The sequence below is a fragment of the Trichechus manatus genome, unplaced genomic scaffold, assembly GCF_000243295.1.
Source record: "Trichechus manatus latirostris isolate Lorelei unplaced genomic scaffold, TriManLat1.0 scaffold00081, whole genome shotgun sequence".
Classification (NCBI taxonomy): Eukaryota; Metazoa; Chordata; class Mammalia; order Sirenia; family Trichechidae; genus Trichechus; species Trichechus manatus.
This window is the reverse complement of record NW_004444017.1, coordinates 2,143,752-2,164,000: the sequence shown is the minus strand read 5'-3', so window position 1 is coordinate 2,164,000 and position 20,249 is coordinate 2,143,752. Positions and strand designations below refer to the sequence as shown.

General features: G+C 53.0%; 1 protein-coding gene across 1 annotated transcript in view; it reads right to left on the bottom strand.

Annotated features, from left to right (window-relative positions):
• Positions 1–2,237: 2,237 nt before the first annotated feature.
• TSPAN11 (tetraspanin 11) overlaps positions 2,238–20,249 on the bottom strand; it is a 49,287-nt gene continuing 31,275 nt past the window's right edge. Inside the window, exons 3-7 of the mRNA XM_004381178.3 lie at positions 15,898–15,972; positions 14,497–14,601; positions 11,548–11,706; positions 11,091–11,177; positions 2,238–2,491 (exon numbers count right to left, since the gene is read on the bottom strand). Coding sequence (XP_004381235.2) covers positions 2,432–2,491; positions 11,091–11,177; positions 11,548–11,706; positions 14,497–14,601; positions 15,898–15,972 — 486 coding nt within the window. The 3' untranslated portion in view covers positions 2,238–2,431. The remainder of the gene's footprint in view (positions 2,492–11,090; positions 11,178–11,547; positions 11,707–14,496; positions 14,602–15,897; positions 15,973–20,249) is intronic.

Genomic DNA, 20,249 nt, shown 5'->3' with positions numbered 1-20,249 from the left:
TCTCTTCCAGTTGCTGTCAAGCTGATTCTGACTCACGGCGACCCCATACGTTTCAGAGTAGAACTGCACTCCATAGGGTCTTCGATGGCTGTGATCTTTTGAAGGAGATTGCCAGGGCTTTCTTCCGAGGTGCTTCTGGGTGGACTAGAAACTCCAAACTTTCGGTTTAGTAGTGAAGTACTTAACTGTCTGCACCACCCAGGAACTCTTTCGGATTTTAATTTCTGGCCTATGACACTCTGTGTCCTATCTCCATGAGCCTGGCTGACCTCCGTGAAGGGCTAAGGGGACCCACCAGGGGCAGACACGTGTAAGGCCACAGCACTCCCTGCCCACAGCCCGAGGCACCTCAGCAGGAAGAACATGCTCTCTAGCCCAGCAGCCCATTCTCTTTTCAGCCCTCACTCCGTAAGACTTCTTAGTCTGATTAAGCCTTTCACGGAGCTTGTAAGTCATGCTTATTTTTGGATTATCTGCACGAATCCCAGGAAGTTGGAGGGTAGCAAACAAAACCATTTCTTTTGGCCTTGGTGCAGTCTGTGGTTGCTGGGAGAGCTGGTCTCCCTTCTTCATGACTTTGCACTGGCAACCTCTCCAAGCAGACGAGACAAAGCAGGCCAGGTTCCAAGAAGCCCTTGGGGAATTCCCAGAGGAGGCTTTCCTCCCCGATAGCCCAGCCTTCCGCCTGTTCACGTGGATAATGCCTGTTCTGAGGATGTGCAGTTTCTGCACAGTTCAGGCCTATGCTGGGGACAGGCAGTGAGTGACCTGGGGTGGGAGAGAGGACACCCAGGACCAACCTGTGCTCATCAGACTGTGTACTAGATCAAGTAGGAGGCAAGGTCTGACCTTTCTTGGCCATGGTCTTAGCCTTTTCATGGGGTGGGAAGTACATGGTCCAGGGTACCCCAGGACCTGGGAGGTATGGAAGCCAGGTGTGGGCTTGCACCCCACTTGTCACAGACATTTGGAGGGGCACTATGGTCCTCTTATGAGCTGATACCTGTTCTTTAGAAAACTGCCAGCATCTAGACTCTATTTTCTAGATAGATTCTCCTTTTGTTCTCCTTTATTCGAGAGGATTTCCTGGGTAGTGCAAATGGTTAACATGCTTGGCTGATAACCAAAAGGTTGAAGGTCTGAGTCCACCCAGAGGGGCCTCGGAAGAAAGGCTGGCGATGGACTTCTGAAAAATCAGCCATTGAAAATACTCTGGAGCACAGTTCTACTCTGACACAAGGGGGTCATCGTGAGTCTGAACTGACTCAAAAGCAACTGGTTGAAAATCCTCTGCCTAATTCAGTGGTGCAAGAGAGAACCAACTGCATTCACTCTGGAGCTGGTGGGAACAGGAGCAGAGGTGGCCCTCTGTGAGGCAGCATGGGTGACCATGTGGTCAGGGTGAGAGGACCTGGGAAAGTGAGGCCCAGGACAAAGCACCTCTCTACTCAGAACTTCACCTCCCCAGTGGCTCCAACATTTTGGGGTCCGTGATTTGGTCTCATTGAGAAGATTTTTACATCCATCAACATGTAACAGCTGAAGATGGTTTTAAAATCTGGCATTCCTGAGAATCAGGCCATGGAGCAGGGGATCCCCACGGGGCACGGTAGTAATCTACTGTACTGCTACACTGGAGGCTGGGGCTTGGGGCCATGCCCCCTCGTTGGAGCTCTCTGGGAAAAGCCTCGAAGCAGAGTGCAGGGCTCTGTTCCCAATGCAGCAGGTACTGGAGTAGCCAACTTTCCTCCACCTTGCCTGATGCCCATCTGCCCTGGTAGCCTCACTCAGCCTACAGCCCATTGCCAGCTCCTGGGCGGCCTCACCTTGGGACTCCACTCCCAGATCAAAAGGAAGGAACAAGGCTGTCAGGACATCGCTCTCTAGATGAGGGGACTTTGGGCAAAGATGGCAGATCAAAGCTGCTAGGTCTTTGGGAAAAGAGCCAGTTCTAATTGATACATTTCCCAGAGGGGAGAGCAAAGCTCGCACAGCCTGCAGCAGAGGCCGATAGGGTTAGGGCTCCTCAGCTCAGGTGGGGCCACCTCCCCTAAGAAGGAAATCTACCACTGGAAGCAGGAGTCCCAGAGGGACCGAGGGGTTCCGCCCTCGATTCCACGTACTGGAGCCGGAGAGAGCAGAGTGCCCAGCTCTCACCCTCCAAGTCCACAGGAGCCTGGCAGGATCTCCATTCCCTGCCCACCAGGTCTGACAGTGAGCGCTCAGCGGTGGTGGGAGGGGCTGAGGGTCCCTGGTCTAGGCAGGAGCAGTGGAGCCGTGTGTGGTCTCAGGCACTTCGTGGTTCCCAGGGGCTGGGCACAGAGTCAGTGGAGTCTAAGGCCCTAGTTGAGCTGATGCCGCTCTCCAGGCCTGGCAGAGGGGATCTGGGCATCTGTACTTGGAGAGGCAGTAGGAGGGGACAGGGTGGCCATTAGTAAAAATGCAGCTGGAGCCTCCGGTGCAAGCAGCAGGTGAGCACCATCCCGCAGATCTGCCAGGTGGAGACAGGAGAGGAGCAAAGAGCAATCAGAACCCCATTAAGCTGCCGCCCGGCAGTGCCCTAGCCCAGTGTTTCTCACACTTCAGTGCACACGAGAACCTCCACCCGTGGACCTCGTTAAAGGGTAGATTCCTGCTCAGTCGGTGGGGGGTGGGGCCTGGGACTGTGCATACCTAACAAGCGCCCAGGGGGTGGGGGCCTAGCGGCCACACTTTGAGAAACCACTAAGAGCAGAGCTTCTCACACTTCAATGTGCACGAATCGCCGGGGGACCTTGTTAAACCGCAGATTCCGATTCGGCAGGCCTGTCTGGGTGCGCGCCTGAGACTCTGCATTTCTAACAAGCTCCCAGGTGATGCTGGTGGTCTGTGGTCCTAGATCTTCTCGTGAGATGACCTGATTTAATTAGGTCCCTAGGGGTAATGTTTCCACTCCCTCATTACAGCTGTCTGAAGCAGTCTTTTTCTCTAGGAGTCTGTCTGCATCTTACTGCCCTCAGACCTCAGAGCAAAAAACCAAGGTCCATAGTCAATCCTCTGGCTGATTTGCAGAAGCCATGGGGAAACTGAGGCTCTAAGAGGGGCAACCAGAGCTGTCACCAGCCCATCCTGTAAATCAGCTTGGAACAGGGCACCAAGCCCAGGCCCTAGGCATCTTGCCTCGCAGCCCTCTTCTGCATCCAAGAGCCGAGCAAGAAGGGGCCAGCAGCACCTGTCCAAACACACACGCGGTGTTGGGAAAATCACTTTTTCCCCTGGGGTGGTCTCACGTTTCCCATTTCTAACATGCAGAGAATCTTTATTCCTCCACCTTGCTCTTTATTTGTCCTCCTCCTTGCCTTCCCTCCCACCCAAGGAGATGAGAGACCTGCCAGGTCTCTGGAGAGAAGACCAAGGAGCCCATGGCTGTGATCCTGACCATGACAATGACATGCCATTGGGTCTTGACTGCCCACAGGAAAGGGAGTGCTGATGTTAGGGAAGGGGGAGATGGGGATGAGGGTGGACTTTCCAAGTACAGGAAACAATACCCCAAATGACTGCTGCTGATCTGGTAGTGCCAGAGCAACTCTGGATGCATGTGGAAAGCTCAAACCCGTGCCACTGTGGGGAGGTGGACAGGCTGGTGAAGATGCTCAGGAGCTAGTGAGCATTTTGCTTCTCTTGGCAAGGCTAGCTTAAGGAAGTCTCATAGGATGAGCCCATCTTCCTCCTCCTTCCTCTCTCCTCTCCATCCAACCCAACTTGGGATGAGATGTGAGGACAGTGGAGACCTGTGAATGCAGTTTTCAGCTTTCAACGTTGGTGCTAAAAGTGGTGTTAATCCACCTCAGAGACTCAGAATCACAAGCTGGAAAGCGGTTAAGAGGTTATCTCATCTCCCACTAGCTTTAAGCAGGTGGCTCTCACAACCTTCCACCCAGGTGTCCTGCAGCATGCCCTGTCCTTGTCCCCTTGACATCCTGTGGGGTTCTCTGGATGTTTCTGATCCTTGCTAAGGGAAACCCCAGAAAGGAGATGTTGGACCAGACAGACTTGGTTGCAATGACTGTGTCCATATTCCCTAGAGTGTACACCTCCTGCTGGAGAGCACTGGCAGGGCTGAGTGCCCCAGCATGCACACTTTTGTACGAGATGTGTTTCCAGGGTACCTCCCAGGGAGGATGCTCTCACCGATGTGTGTGCACATGACATACATACACGTGCATGTCCATGTGCAGAGGGGAAAGAATGATCTCATCCATGTATGCACACGTGTACCCACACACACACAGGTGCACACACACCCCACACTGATTCATGCAGAGAGGTAATGGATGCTCTCATCAATGCGTGTGCACATGTATACACACCACATACACAAACGTGCACAGACACCATTCTGATTCGTGCAGAGAGGTAAGGGACACTAACCCACCAGATCCTGAGTAAGCATCAGCATCTTTCTCCTGACAGAGGACCCAGAAAAACCAGACAGCATGGAATGCTCCACGCAGCCAGCCCGGGGCTGAGCAGAGGCACACATGACAAGTTAACTGCAGGAGCCAGAGACGGCAGCAGGTGGGGTCGGGACTGGCTGCTGGAACCCAGACTGCCTGGATGCAGCCCAGAGCCCACACGGGGGATATTTTAACAGGCAGCTGCCACGCATTTAGCTTTTTACAGGTTTTCTGAGCCAGCACCTAGCTGTCATCAGTGAGCATCAAGGAAGGGCCAGGGCTCTGGGAAGTCATTCCAGACCTCTTTTGGTTTCCCTTTTCATAGCCAGCAGATCCCTTGTGAGTTTCCTGGGCTCTGAAATATGTTTCCATCCTATATACGTGGGAATGTTGGGATGGTGGTGGGCTAGCTTCTTGCACCAATGGCTGTGTGACCTTAGGCACAGTTATATCCCTCTCTGAGCCTCAACTGCCCCCTTAATCATAAGGAAAACCTCCAGTCTGTTCCCTGGTGAGATTCTTTAGAAATTAAGATGACAGTCTAAAGGAACGAACAGTACCACACTCACCCCGTCCTGGGACCTGCAGTGTTGAATAAGCTAGAAATTTAACCAGCCCCACCTGCCCCTGGAGCCTTGGAGAGGCCAGGCAGTACTCCCCACTCCACATTGGTCAGCCAGGGCTGCTCCCTCACCCTGGCACTCTTCCCCCTTCTGCTACTTCTCCTGTTCAACTCCTTCAAGTTTTAATTACATCATTTCCCTGAAAGCCTTCCCTGCCCATGACTGCTTAGTGACTTGTAGGTGTGTCCCCAAGCCCCAGAGCTCACCCTAACCCAGCCCCTCTGCCTGCACTGTAACTGCTGGGCACCTGTCTGTCTCCTCCCCTCAAATGAAAGTGCCCTGGGAGAGGGGACTACCTCCTGCCCACACTGGGGTGCCTCAGCACTGGGCACAGCCTGGCACATGCAGGCACTCAGTACAAGGCAGACAGACCACTTGCCCCTCAGCCTTCTCAGCACTGCTCGTGAGACTCTGGGAGCCATAAGAAAATGGGGCTAGGCCACTAGGTCCTTTGTAGTAAGAAATCTCCCAGCCAAAACATTCTGGAAATTAACTTCCAAAGTTACCTCAAAGCGGAGTGCCTCCAGAGCCCACCCACAAGAGGGCAAACTGTAGAGCAGGGTTCGTTCGACCTTTAGCAAGTGACTTTGTATGGCTGGGCTTGTCGTCCTCGGATGTGTATGAACAAGGTGGGCTTAGTGGGTCTCAGCCCTGAATGCACATTTGGGTCACCTGGGTGGGGAGGGGGCTTTAAAAAAAATCTCCATGCACAGGCCTCATCCCAGACAATGTACACGAGCATCTCGGGAGGTGGGCCTGAGCAGGATTTTAAACCTGCTGTGTAGCCAGGGCAGAGCAGCACCAGCCTAGATGATCCATAAGGTCCTTCCAGGTCCACGGGTCTATGATTTGGGGGTACACCTTGAGATCCCGATTGTCCCCTCCAGGTCGGAAACTCCCTCCAGTATAGTGAGTTCCACAAGGTGGGACTGAGGAGTCCTCAGGTTCTTGCTAAAGTGAACAAGTGCGCTCCCAGAATGTATAACCTCAGAGTGGAAGGGACTGCTGGGCTACTGCGCCTAGCAAGGGCAGGAATTCTCCCAGCATCTTGCTAGCCCCCAACCTCTGCTCCAACTTGTGGTGGCAGGGAGTTTAGTACTCTGCAGGGAATGCTGATTGGCCAATCATAATTGTTAAAATGACCTTGAATCCTTCTCCTTGTAAATCCTACCTACTGTTCCTGTTCTGTCCTCGAGCCTCCCAGAAGTCCACTCCCTCTCCCACGTGACTGCTGTTGGCTGTTTAAAGACAGTGATGGTACTGTCTTCTCCCAGGTAACCGTTCTGCATCCCCTGACCTCTCCCACATTCAATTTCCAGGCCCACTTAGCCCTTGTTGCTCCCTCTGGGCCAGTGGTTCTCAACCCTAGCTGCACATTAGAAAAAAAACCAAAACAAACTGGTCGCTGTCAAGTCAATTCCGACTCTTGGCGACCCCATGCGTGTGAGAGTAGAATTGTGCTCCAGGGGGTTTTCAATGACTGTGATCTTCAGATCTTTTTTCCAAAATGTCTCTGGGTGGGTTCGAACTGCCAGCCTTTTGGAATCACTAGGGAAGCTGTACAAATACACTGATGCCTGGGTGCCAACTTCAGACAACTTTATTTAATCGTTCTGGGGTATAGCCTGGGCCTTGGGCAGCTTGTAATGCTCACCTGGTGATCCCAGTGTGCAGCTGAGCTTGAAGACCACTGCCCCGGAGGCTCTCCAGAGATGTGGTCCCTCCTGGAAGGTAGGTTGGATCAGAACCTTAATGTGGCCTGACTGGACATCACCCTGGCTCTCACCATTTCCTCCAGCGCAGACCCAGGTTGCATTTGCTTGGGTAGCACCCATCACGTAACTCAAGCCAGATGCCCTCTGTCTGTATTACAGGCTTGATTTTTTTTTTTTTAACTTAAATGCAAGGACTTAACTCTGTTAAATGTTATAACTGTGGTTTCAGCACTTCTTTCCCCCTCCATCAAGCAGTTTTTCAAACCTGGCTTTATCATTCAGCAAACCAGCTATCCCTGCAGACTTGGCTAGATATCAGAGTTGGTTAGCATACTTCCCGAATCTTTATCAAAATCACTGAGGAAAATGTTGAAGAGACAGGTCTGAGGCTAGAACGCCACAGACCGCTATTGGAGACCTTTCGCCAGGCTGCCATTAATCCACTCATCTATCCTCTTGCAGTTAGGTTATCCAACCCTCCACAATGTCTCCTAAGCATATTAGTGCCTGGTCCACATGTCCGTGTGACAACAAGTGACATGCTGTCAAATATCTGGCTGAAACAAGGGTTCATTATGTTCACTGCATTTTCTGTTTGGTTTTCAGAATGTTCAAAAACCAACTGCTTTTACATTCTAGAACAGTGCAGGACATCAATCTCAAGAAAATTGGTCACTGAAGTATGATCCTTACCAGAAAATCATAGAATACTGGAGCTAGAAGATTCCTTAGAGATGGGCTAGACCAGCAGTTTTCAAACCGTATTTGAAACCCAAAGTGTAGCTCAGGGACGCGGAGAGTAGTGAGGGGAAGGCCCTCAACTAGATTTGTCTCCAGGCCCCAACTCCTGCTTTAATTAGAACATGTTATGTTTAACGTACTGGGCTCCTGTGTGAGATTTCCTCTGATAAGAGAAGGGTGCTGTTAAAAGAGGCTTGAACCTCAACAGTATGGCCCCCGGAAACCCTTACAGCTCAGTAATGAAGTCACTCCTGAGGTTCACCCTTCAGCCAAAGATTAGACAGGCCCATAAAACAAAATGAGACCAAATGGGCACAACAGCCCAAGGGCAAAGACAAAGACAGGAGGGGACAGGAAAGTTGGTTAATGGGGAACCCAAGGTCAAGAAGGGAATAGTGTTGACACATCATGGGGTTGGCAACCGATGTCGTAACGCAATATGTGTATTAATTGTTTAACGAGAAACTAATTTGTTCTGTAAATCTTCATCTAAAATACAATTTAAAAAAAAAAGGCTTGAAAATGGCGAATCCAGTCCAATCTCTCCATTTTACAGAAAAGGAAGCTGAGGCTCAGAGAGTAAACATGACTTCCCAAGGTCACGACTTGTCAAGCAAGTAACAGAACTACATCTAAATTTCAGGCCCTCTGATTTCCTCCAGTTGCTAGGGAGCAGGGAAACATAATGGTACCATCTTGGGTTTATATTTCCTGAGTCTTAGGAGGTCTTTGATGTGCCAGGCCTTCGTGTGTGCAGGAAGTACCAGGCATGCTCTGGCTGGGAGGATGACTGACTGAGAGTGGGGAGGCCTGGTGTGAGCCCTTCCTCAAGGCTGTCGACCTGGAGGACTTGGGAGGCTTCCCAGCGTCGGCCAGCAGAGGGAGCCCTAACACAAGGCTTGGCCACGACAAGGCCAGATCAGCAGAATGGAGGGGAAACAACCGGGCAAGGGGTTGCAACCCACAGCCTTGGCCAGGTGAAGCTCTCTCTCAGGAACACTGGGTGCAATTCCACAGTGAGCCCTGGAGGAACCGAGACTTTTCAAGGTGGAGGGCTGTGAGTGGGGAGGTGGTATCTGTGGGCCTGAAGGTACACTGCCCAGTGGCAGCCCTCCTGGGCCTTGGACTTATATACTGCAGACGTTATTCCACCGTGCCCTTAGGTTCAGTCCTCTCTCTGCCCTGAGCCTCACTGCCCTTTTTATTTGCAGCCTCTACAAGCTCTCGAGGCCAGTGGGGTAAGGAAGAAATAGAGTGACCCAGGCTTGGCCCTGTCCATACAAAGCAGGCTCCCTCAAAGCTGACAGTCAATAGCAGGTTTCCACAGAGCAGCCCCTTCCCCAGCTCTGACTGGAGAATCCTCCGGGGTTCAGCCTGCGAGACAGAGGCCTGCCCTGGGGAGGTACAAAACAGGGACAATGCCCAATGCCACATGGTGCTCCCTGGCCCTGAATGTCAGTGAAGGTGAAGAGGACCATGCTGGTCGGGCCAGGGCATGAGGGCTTTTTTTGAGAGACAATATGCCCAAGTAGAGATGATAAAAATAATGACGGTGCCATTTAAGAAGCCCTAGCGGAGCAATGGTTAAGTGCTCGGCTGCTAACCAAAAAGTTGGGGGTTCAAACCGACCCAGTGGCTCTGCAGGAGAAAGACCTGGCAATCTGCTCCCATAAAGATTACAGCCTAGGAAACCCTGTGGGGCAGTTCTACTCTGTCACATGGGGTTGCTATGAGTCGGAATCGACTCGAGGGCCCCTACCACCGCCACCATTTATTGAATACCTGCTGTCTGCTTGGTGATGAGCCAAGTGCTTTACCAAATCTCTCTAATCCTCGCAATGAGCCATCAAACTTGGAGTAATTAGACCCATTTTACAAATGAGTAACTGGGGCTCGGAGACGAAATAACCTGCCCTGGGTCACACAGCTCATAGATGGCAGAAGCAAGATGGGTCTCCCTCCAGAGACTGAGGGTGCTCCTCCCAGTAGTCTAGGCTGCATCTAGCCCTCCAGGCCCACAGACCAATGTGGGTAGGCAGCATGGTGATCTAGAAGTTTCCCCAAGCCAGTCGACACCACCATCCCTACTTCTCTTGTCCTGAAACACTGTGTTGGGGTAGAGAGTTTGGAAAGCAAAGGAGCAAGAGCCAGGAGACTTGGGTGCCAGTTTAGGGTATGCCTCTTTGTCAGTCACCTTCCTGGGTCTGTTTTCTGATCTGTAAAATGGGGAGAACATGATTACTTGCCTGGCCTCGGTCTCAGGCGGTTGCGAGGATCCGCTGAGAGAAAGTATCTGAAAACACTCTGATGTCTAGATATCTGGATAAAGACAGCTTCTACTCTGAGGGCTTAGCGCCTGCTAGGTGCTGTAAGTGGGTCACGTGCATTGCCTCATTCTTATTTAGACAATTAATTAATTAGGCAATTATCCTCATTTTTTTTCAGGTGAGGAAGTTGAGGGACAGAAAAGTTGAGTAACTGCTCAAGGTCACACAGGAGCAGAGCCAGGAATGAACTCAGGTCTTCTGATGCCAAAGCCACTGCTCTTACCTTCCCTGCTGTTGTTAGCTGCCGTTGGGTCGGCCCCTGACTCATAGTGACACCATCCACAACAGAATGGGACACTGCCTGGGCCTGGACCATCCCCACGGTCGGCTGCATATCAGACCAGTGTGATCCATAGGGCTTTCACTGGCTGATTTTCGGAGGCAGATCACCAGGCCTTTCTCCCTAGTCTATCTTACCTTCCCTAGACAGTGCTTATAGTACTGGGAATAGGGAGAGCTGGCCAGTACTACTCACTTTCAAACCCCTCAGGGCTGCCGAGCTCCCACAAGAATGAGAGCCCACCCACAGCTCCTGCTGTGGACTTCAGGGACCCTCGCTCGCTTGCATGCTGTGTGTGCCTGAGCCGATAAAGGTTTCCTCCTGGGGACTCCCCTCTCAACCCTTGACTGGGGCAACCAGACAGAATGGCGCTGACTTCTTGGGGGGCTGGTGAGAGAGGGGTGTGGAGGAGAGAACCAGCAGCAAAGGGCATAGCTCATCCTCCGAGCTGAGAGCTGTGTGTACGGAGGAGCACATACACTCAATTATGCGTGCATGCACACACTTAGGAATATACGCAAAGGGATGAGTGCATGTACATGCACACACATAAACACACATGCAGAAGCACACCCAACCACATACACGTGCAAACAATCCAACTACACACACGCAGAAGCATGCAGAGACACTCATGTACACACATACCACAGCAGGCCTGTGCCCACACATACATCCACGTGCACACACGTAGAGTGCATGCACATACCTGAGCCCACACTCATACTCCTCCCAGGTCCCTGTTCTTTACAAGTTTAAGGTATCCCACAGGCCCCAGGCATTTTCATGGCTTCTGGGGGAAGAGACTGACCATGTGATCCACCCTTAGCTGTAAAAGGGAGGAGAGGAGAGGGTAGGGCAGGGCAGGGGCATGGAAAGTGTCAGTTATTTGAGCTCAGCCAATGGGAGAGGCGGTGGGAACTCCTCCAGACAACCCCCTCCCCTACTCCCCCACCTTAGCTCACCTGCAGGCAGGCCACCCCGATGCCCACTGCCCCCATGAGAAGCAGGTGGTCTGCCAGGAACTGCTCCAGCTTGGTAATGCAGCCTCCCTGCAAGGTAACCACAGGTTAGTCTTGTCCTGGGCCCAGGAGTGGGGAGGGAAGGTTGGCCCTGATATGCATTCTGCCGAGGCTGAGGAAATGCCTGAGAATTAAAGGGTCTGGCCCCGGCCCTTGAACCGCACATAGGCTTATTAGATGATTCCGGGGGCATGTCATGCATGGTGACCTAGCTCTTCCCACTAGGAGCTGCTTGTCCCCAGGGCTTGCTAGAGACCTTTGCAGGCCCAGGTACTGTGGTTGCCCCGGTCAGTGTTCTGTCCCCAACCCATCTGCCCAAGCCCACTTTCCTGGGGCTCGTGGGGGCTCTGAGTGCTGGATGGGATCCCCTCGATGGCCCAGCTTGAGCTCGGGTGCTCACCTCCACCTTGTAGATGTTGGAAGGGTGGGCCCGCTGGCCGCAGCGTGCCACCACTGTCTTGCAGCAGCTGTCAGGCACCCGGCGGCCCTCGGCCTCCTGAGATAGGATGTAAGCACTGTGCTGCCAGTCGGCCGAGCTGTTGCTGCCGCAGCACTTGAACTAGGGGGACAGGCAGAGGCTGTGGGTGAGAGAAGGCCAGGGTGGGGGCCCTCGAGCCCCTGGGTGATGGGGCTGGCAGGACACACTACTCAAACACTCATCCAACACCGACTGGTTCCCCTGATGATTTTCCCTTCCCCTGTCTTGAGCAGGAGCTGGTCCCTCTGGGGTTCTTCTTTCCAGGCCCAGGGCAGAGGCTGCCTGCAAGACACCTGTTTCCTAGCTTTTGTATAACAACCCGTTGAAAAACCCGTTGCCGTCGAGTTGATTCTGACTCATAGCGACCCTACAGGACAGAGCAGAACTGCCCCATAGGGTTTCCAAGGAGTTGCTGATGGAGTCGAACTGCCGATCTTTTGGTTAGCAGCTGAGCTCTTAACCACTGCGCCACCAGGACTCCTTTGTATAATAGAGCTCCTTAAATGGTACATCATTATTTTTATCATCTCTACTTGGACGTATTGTCTTTCAAAAAAAGCCCTTTCTTGGCCAGACCAGCATGGTCCTCTTCACCTTCACTGACATGCAGGGCCAGGGAGCCCCAGATGGCATTACATATAGTCCCTTTTTTGCACCTCCCCAGGGCAGGCCTCTGTTTCCTAGACTGAACCCCAAAGGCACCCAAACCCTTTAAGGAGATGACGCAGTGTCTTAGGGCAGAGAGGGTCTGCAAGAAGATGTAGGGGGGATGGATGCTGGCGGGTTCCTGGGAGAATGGGGTGTGTACTATTCGGGGGCAGAGCCCAGGGCAGAGGCAGAATGCACAGGGATGGTTTCCTGGTCATCCAGTGAAGCAGGACCCCAGGGATACCCTGCCAGAGGCTCCAAGGCCCCCATTCAGGCCTCGAATCCTCAGAGCCCCAGCTGTGCAGGACACGAAGGGCTCCCAGAGGCCACAGTGTGGGCAGATCACCACTGACCAGAGGGCCCAGTGTGAGTGCTCAATAAGACCTGGGATATTTCCCACCATTCCAGGCGGGGACCCCAGTCTGACTGAGAGAGAATTCCCAGGTCCAAGTGGATTCCAAAACAATCAGAAATTGGTATTTCTTGCCATCTTGAGTTGGGAGACTGAGATACATGGGATGTGTGTGCGTGTATCACATTCATTTCTGTTAACAAGTGTTTGTTAGGCACCTACCGTGTGCCAGGAAGGAAGCTAAGCAGTAGTGTTGAAACATGAATAAGATACAGTTCTTGCCTGGAAGTAGCCTGTCCTGTCCTGATCTTTGTCTCCAGAGTTTCTCAGAGTGTGAGGTCCAACCAGTGTACACTTCCTTGAGGACAGGGTAGACCCAGCAGCATGTGCTGACTATGTGTGTTTTCAAGAGTCCCCCCAGGCCCCACCCCAGGTCCTGGCCAAACACGTGTGTGTGCATGTGTATGTGGGCCCATGTGTACCCATATACCCATGGCCACTATTTCAGAGAAGAAGGGTCCCCCGCTGTGCAGAGCTGACTGAGCACTGAGCCTGAGTCTTGGGGAGATGGGGAAGGTGCCTCCTCAATTGGATTATGATATCCCTAGAGCTTGGAGCCCACCTACCTCTACCTGCCTGACTTTCCCAGGTTCAAGACCAAAGCCTCAAGTCCAGGTGAGGTCTGAGGAGGCCGGTGGAGCAGAGATGATGAGGGGAGGGAGGCAGAAGAGGGACCAGAGTGGGCAGATGAAGTTGCCTCAACTTTTTAGGAATAAATCAGGATTACAGAGCTGCCAAATAGAACTTTCTGTGATGATGGAAATGTTCTATATCTGTCCTGTCCAATGTAGTAGCCACTAGCCACATGGAAGAGCACTGGTGGTGCAATGGTTAAGCACTCAGCTGTTAACTGAAAAGTCTGAGGTTCGAACCCACCGGCTGCTCTGTGGGAGAAAGACTGGGCGATCTGCTCCCATTAAGATTACAGCATAGACAACTCTAGGGGGCAGTTCTACTCTGTCCTATAGGGTCTGTGAGTTGGAATCAACTCGATGGCACACAAGGACAAACAATGGTCATGAGGGTCTAGTGAGCACTAGAAATGTGGATAGTGTGACTAAGAAATGAGTTTTTAGTTTTAATTTAAAACGCCAACAGCCACATGCGGCTAGTGGCTACCATCCTGGACTGTATAGGTCTGGAGGGCCATTTGCCCACCCCCTGCCTCTGGCCAAGGCCGTGGGCCTCCTTGGAAGAATCTGCCAAGACTCATTGGGGAAAAAGAATCCACTTTCTATCCCCAGCGTTCTGCCTGATGGCTCTCAATTGGAAAGTTCTCTCAGCGGCTTAACTGAGATATTCCTACCAGTTATGGTTCCCTCCTCGAGGGCCTGAGCACCCAGCTCTCCAAGGAATGGAGGAAGAAGGCAGGTCGTGCAGATGGAAGGAGCCTGGAGAGGAACTTCCTGGCCCGGATCCTTGCCAGGAGACACAGTTCTTCTCCTGGCACAGCCGGCTTCCTTCCCACAGGGGACCCAGAACAGGAAGGCAGCAGGGCGTGGGGTGCAGAGGAGGTAGTCACGGGGGAGCATAGTGGAGGCGAGGGCAGGGGAGGAGGAAGGAAAGGAGCCAGCACTCAGTAAGCACTTGTCAGGGGCAGGACTCATTGGTGGGGACTCCTACATATGTGATCATATTTAATACTCACACAACTGTAAGGCTATATGGATTTCATTTTAGAGATGTGGCAACTGAGCTCAGAGAGGGTAAGTAACTTGCCCAGGGTCACCCAGATGGGGGAGAGGAGGGGACAGAGTCAGGATTTGAACCCAGGTCTGTTTAGCTTGTACGCCCACGGGCCAGGGGCTTACATCCTGCTGCAGACGGTCCACCGAGGTTGTGATCTCCGTCGCTCTGGGCTGCCCGTAGTTCTCAGTCAGAGTCCGGTTCAAGTGCTGCTTTAGCTCGTCACTCAGCTGAGGAGGGTAGAGAGGGGAGGTGGAGTCAACAGGAAGTCCTCACCCCCACCCCAGAACCCCGGTACCCAGGCCTGCTCCAGAGCCATGCCAGCGAACTCTAGGACATAGGATGGCAGAGGTTTTCCAAACGGTGCAATGGAGTCCCAGTGGGAGACTTTCTAGATGTTCATGGAGAAGATGTTGCAAAAATTGGGGCCCTGAGCACTCAGGTGAGGGCAGAGGTGTGATGGGCTGAGCTGAGAAAGAGGCTGTGGAGGAGACCAGGGGTGCTTTTCAGTATCTATTTATTCTTATTTTGATTATGAGGTGATATCTGGTGGTGAAGTGGTTAAGAGCCTGGCTGCTAGCCAAAAGGTCGGCAGTTTGAATCCACCAACTGCTCCTTGGAAACTCTGTGGGGAAGTTCTACTCTGTCCTACAGGGTCACTATGAGTTGAAATCGACTTGATGGCAATGGGTATGTTTTTTTTTTTAACTGCAAACATTTACAGTCATTACTCTGGGGGCATTGTTTGGTCTGCATGGGCGCTGGCTTGAAACAACTGGCATAGTTGTACTGTCTCGGTCAGCCAGGTATCACCCTAGTCCTGACTGCAAATCTCTGAGTCAGAGGATACCAGGGCTGGAGAGGACCTGATGGGCATGTCCTCCTTGTTGAACGGAGGTGGGCGAAGACTGCTCCTGTCTTTTCAATCTGCCAGTTAACCTGGCCCAAGCCTTTCTCCTTGGGTGTCTTCAACAAATGGATTCATCCTCCACCTGTCCTTGGAAAGAGAGGGATGACCCCATCTCTCTCATGGAGAACTCCCACTCCCCAGCTCCCCTGCCAAAGATATCCTCATCAACAGCTGTAGCAGAGAGTTGCTGGAACTGGGTCAAGAGCTGGGATCCAGATGTGCAGAGGATTGCTGGGGGCCTGGGAAAGAGGGAGGAGGAGCCCTCGTGGCACAGTGGCTAAAGTGCTCAGCTGCCAACCAAAAGGTCAGTGGTTTGAACCCACCAGCCACTCCACAGGAGAAAGATGTAGCAGTCTGCTTCCATAAAGATTACAGCCTTGGAAACCCTATGGGACAATTCTACTCTGCTCTACAGGGTTGCTATAAGTTGGAATTTACTTAATGGCAATGGGTTTGGGTTTTTCTTTGTTTGTTTGTTTTTGGGAACGTGAACTACCCATGTGCCATGTGTCTCTGCCTCAGCTTCCCCCATCACAATGCATCCCCCCCTTTCCTGCATTGTTGTTGCTCCTGGGGGCACTGGTGGAGAATGTAGGAAGAAGAAACTTCTACTCACCTTCTGGTAGTACATGTGGGCCAGGACTCCTGCCACCAGCTCCACGAGGAAGATGACAAGCAACAAGCAGAAATACTAGGGTCAAGCAGAGGAGATGGTCACCACCGGGTATCAGGCCTGGGTAGGCAGATGGGGGTTTCAGGGAACGCCGTGGGCAAATGTTCTCCCAAAGCAGTGAGGTAGTCATATCTGCCAGGGACCTCATCACCCATACCATCTCCCTCCTTGTGCCAGCCTCTCTGGGCATACTAGCCTCTGCTGGCCGCAGGCTCTGAGTTCCGCACTAACCCCTCCACTCATTGGGCAGTTGTTGATCCATTAATCCATCCACCCCTCCAATACTTATTTACTACCTACTGTACGCCCGGGGACATTGGTGATCCAGTGGTAGAATTCTCCCCTTCCATGCTGAGACCTGGTTCGATTCCCTGCCAGCATCCCCCATCCACAGCCACCACCCATCTGTCAGTGGAGGCTATGATGCTGAATAGGTTTCAGTGGAGCTTTCAGACTAAGATGGACTAGGAAGAAAGGGCTGGGGATCTACTTCCAAAAATCAGCCAGTGAAAACCCTATGGATCACAGTGGTCTGATCTGTAACTCATTAAGGGTATGCTACAGGACTGGGCAGTATTTTGTTCCGTTGTGCGTGGGGTCACCATGAGTCAGGGGCCGACTCAACAACAGCTAACAACAACTATATGCCAGGTATCATGAGCAAGACAGTTATTGCCCTCAAGGAGCTCATAGGCTAGTGTGTGCGTAGGATGCAGATAAGCAAATCCTTACAATGTTGGGAAACCCTGGTTGCGCAGTAGTTAAGAGTTCAGCTGCTAATCAAAAAGTCGGCATTTCGAATCTACCAGGCGCTCCTTGGAAACCCTATGGGGCAGTTCTACTCTGTCCTATAGGGTCGCTATGAATCGGAATCGACTCGATGGAGACAGGTTTGTTTTTTTTTGTTTTTTTTTTTTTTGGTTTTTTACAATGTTGGGTTGTAAATGCTACTATGGGGTAAGCCCCAGAAACTATGGGAGGCCCTGGTGGGGTGGGGCAGTCAGAGAAGGCTTCCTGGGGAAGGTGACACCTAAGTGGCATCCCTAATGATGAGTCAGCATTTGCAAGGTGGAGGGAAGAGCATTCCAGGCAGAGAGGGCAGTATGTGCAAAGCCCAGAAGGTTGCAGAAAGCACGGAGGGTTTGTGTCCAGGGAGTGGAGACGGCGGATGTGGCTGGAGTGGAGGGTGCAGGCTGAGCGGCAGCAACCAAGACACGTGAAAAAGCAAAGGGAGAGGTCCTGGGAAGGTGATTCAGGTGCCACCTTCCAGCCCTGAGGCCCATTTCCCACCCTTCCTGGCCTTGCCGGGGCATTTTGAATTCCCCTCTCCACTGCGGGCCTTCCCCAGGCTCCAGGGCTGCTCTTCATGCTTCACGGGCCTGCTGATACTGCTGGCTGGTTTCCTGGCTGCTCACTGGACTGCGACCAGCAGGAGGCCGAGGGCTGCATCCTCTCCCCTCCCACCTGGCTTTACATAGTCAGGGAGGCTCCTAGGACACTCATTGACCCTGGTGTGTTCTTGCAGGAGTGCAGATAAAAACGCATGCCAGGCCCAAGTGGGCTGGGAGGACGCAGGGAGGGAGACAAAGCAGGCTGTGAGAAGCCAGGGCATCGGGCAGAGAAGAGGAGAAAGAAGAGCAGAGGGTGGCACTGTTGATGGAAACTGGCCCTGCTCTGGGCAAGCTCAGCTTCAATCATGGTCTTGCTGAGCGCTGGTGGGTGATGCCCCTCCTCCCCTAAGGCTGCCCCGCAGATACTGCCCATATACCCAGTAACACCAGGGCAGCACCCAGGGTCACTCGGATTCCTGACTTCTCAGGAAGGCCCAGCCTAGGAGTGGGATCTGAAGCTCTAGGGCTCATCACAGATGAAAAGGTGGGCAGAAGGGTATGTGAGCAGGACAGAGAGAGCTGGCAGGGGTAGGGACCACAGGGAGGGCAAGGGGCCATCTGGCCACGTCAGAAGCAATGCTAACCCATGGCCTGTAGCCTGGCCTGACCATCCTCCTAGCACACTCAGCAGGGGGCCTGGTAGGGGCAGGGTTTAAAAAACACGGTGGGGGCGGGGGAGGAAATTTCTTCCTGCAGAAAAAACTCAGACCTCAGAGCAAATCTACTTTTCAAGTTAAGTCAATCACTTCCGTGTCCCCAGCAATTTTATTAAGCCTTATTTTATCTAGTGGGTGACCCTGGGTGGTACAAACAGTTAAGGTACTTGGCTGCTAATCAAAAGGTTGGAGGTTCAAGTCCACTCAGAGGTGCCTCAGAAGAAAGGCCTGGCAATCTACTGCTGAAAAATCAGCCATTGAAAACCCTATGGAGCACAGTTATCCTTGATAGACTGGCATGCATGGAGTCACTATGAGTTGGAATCAACTCAATGGCAACTGGCTTGGTTTTGGTTTTTACTGTACCCAGCACGAACTGGGCACCGTCAGGGACACATGGAAGTGTACCAGTCTTTCTGAATAATGATGTCAGGCCAGCCCGTCGTTTGTGGCAAGCATATAAATGGAGGCTCCTGGCCCTTGCCCACCCTCTTCCCTTCCTGCTCCAGGCTCTACCCTGCAGCCCACACACTCAAGATCTGTCCATCCCTCCCCCAGGAACAGATGTCCACCAGCCATCCCTTGATGAGAATGTGGAGAGGGCCGGGTATGGCTGAAGTGTGGGTGCAGGCTAGGGGCACACACCTCTGGGGGCTGTCTGGCAGGGGTTTCCAAGCATCTGGGTATCCTGGGTGAGGTTTAGACATAGAGAGGGGTGTCTGCAGGCTCCATGAAGGCACATGCCTTTGGCCCCAGGGACTCCTGACTCCACGGGAGGGGTTTGCATGCAGGAGAGCAGAGTGGGCCCAGGCAGGGTATAAGGGTGGTACTGAAGGGTGTCCAGACTGAGCAAAGGCAGGAGGCTGACCAGGTCTGTGGTTGGCCCCTCCCTTGTGGAACCTCTGAGCAGTAAGTGCCTGAACACCTTAAGGACGCTGGTGGAGGGTCAGCCAACCTGGGTTAGGGTCCAGGCTCTGCCACTTTCTGGCTCTGGTTGGGTGGCCATGAGTATCTTGGTTTGAATTAGAAAAATGTGCTCCCACTCTGGAGGTCTGCAGCCTCCAGCAGGATGCTTGGCTCAGCTAGAGTTGGGTGGGCTGGATGTCAGCCCTCACATATCCCCTTGTGCAGGGCACTGAAGCCTCCCCGGCCATCCACAGTGGTCCAGACTGTGGGCCTCGAGCCTCACTTTCCCCACCAGTGAAAGAGGATAAAAATAGTATCACCTGCTATGCCTGCTGTGAGGGGCGGTGAGGATCCATGGAGCAGGGGAACTGTGTGCAATGACACTTTCTCAGTTAAGTGCTTCATTGTGATCTGGTGAGGCTCCTGCCAGCCCAGGGCCGGGGTCCAATGGCACAAGGTGAGTGGTACTTGGAAGACAGCGGCAGGTGCAGGGGGCCCAGGCCAGGTCACTGCCCTCCTGGCAGCAGTCCTGCCCATTACACAGGGCGTGGCTGCACCGATCCCACCCAGGAGGCTCTCCCGCACTAACGCAGCTCAGGACCCGGGGGCCAGGTGCTGGGCCCAGCAGCTCCTTTGACATAATGCCCTTACTACTGGCTCCAAATGGCCTCCACACCCCTGCCCCACTGTGGTACTCTGAGGCCGGCCTCATCTTGCCACCAAAAAACCAAACACCAAACCAGCTGCTGTTGAGTTGATTCTGACTCACGGTGACCCCATGTGTGTCAGAGTAGAACTGTGCTCCACAGGGTTTTCAGTAGCTGATTTTTCAGAAGTAGACTGCCAGGCCTTTCTTCTAAGGCACCTCTGGGTAGACTCGAACCTCCAACTTTTTGGTTAGCAGTCAAACATGTTAACTGTCTGCACCACCCAGAGACTCCCATCCTGCCACACAGGACCCTAAACGTAGTGACTGCTGGTGGATCCCAAGCTTCCTGGGTGTACCCTGAGTGCCTTCTGTGGCATGGCAGGAAAAGCCACAGAGTACCCACCCACCCCAAGAAGTCCGTGGCCTCCCGGAGGACCCAGGCCATCGGCACCAAGGAGGGTAGCCTCTTAGCATCTTGCCATCCTCCTGCAGGGGGTTGTAGGGGGGCAGCTCCTCTCTCCATCCCTGCTGCCAGCTTCAAGTCATGCTCGACGACAGCCCTGCAGATGTGGCAGTGTAGTGCTGCTTCCCAGGGGATGTCATTGCCACAGTTGCTACCGAAGATGGGTGGGGAAGAGGAATGGAGGGATGATGGGAAGGGAGCAAACCTGAACCACACCCCTTGATTTAATG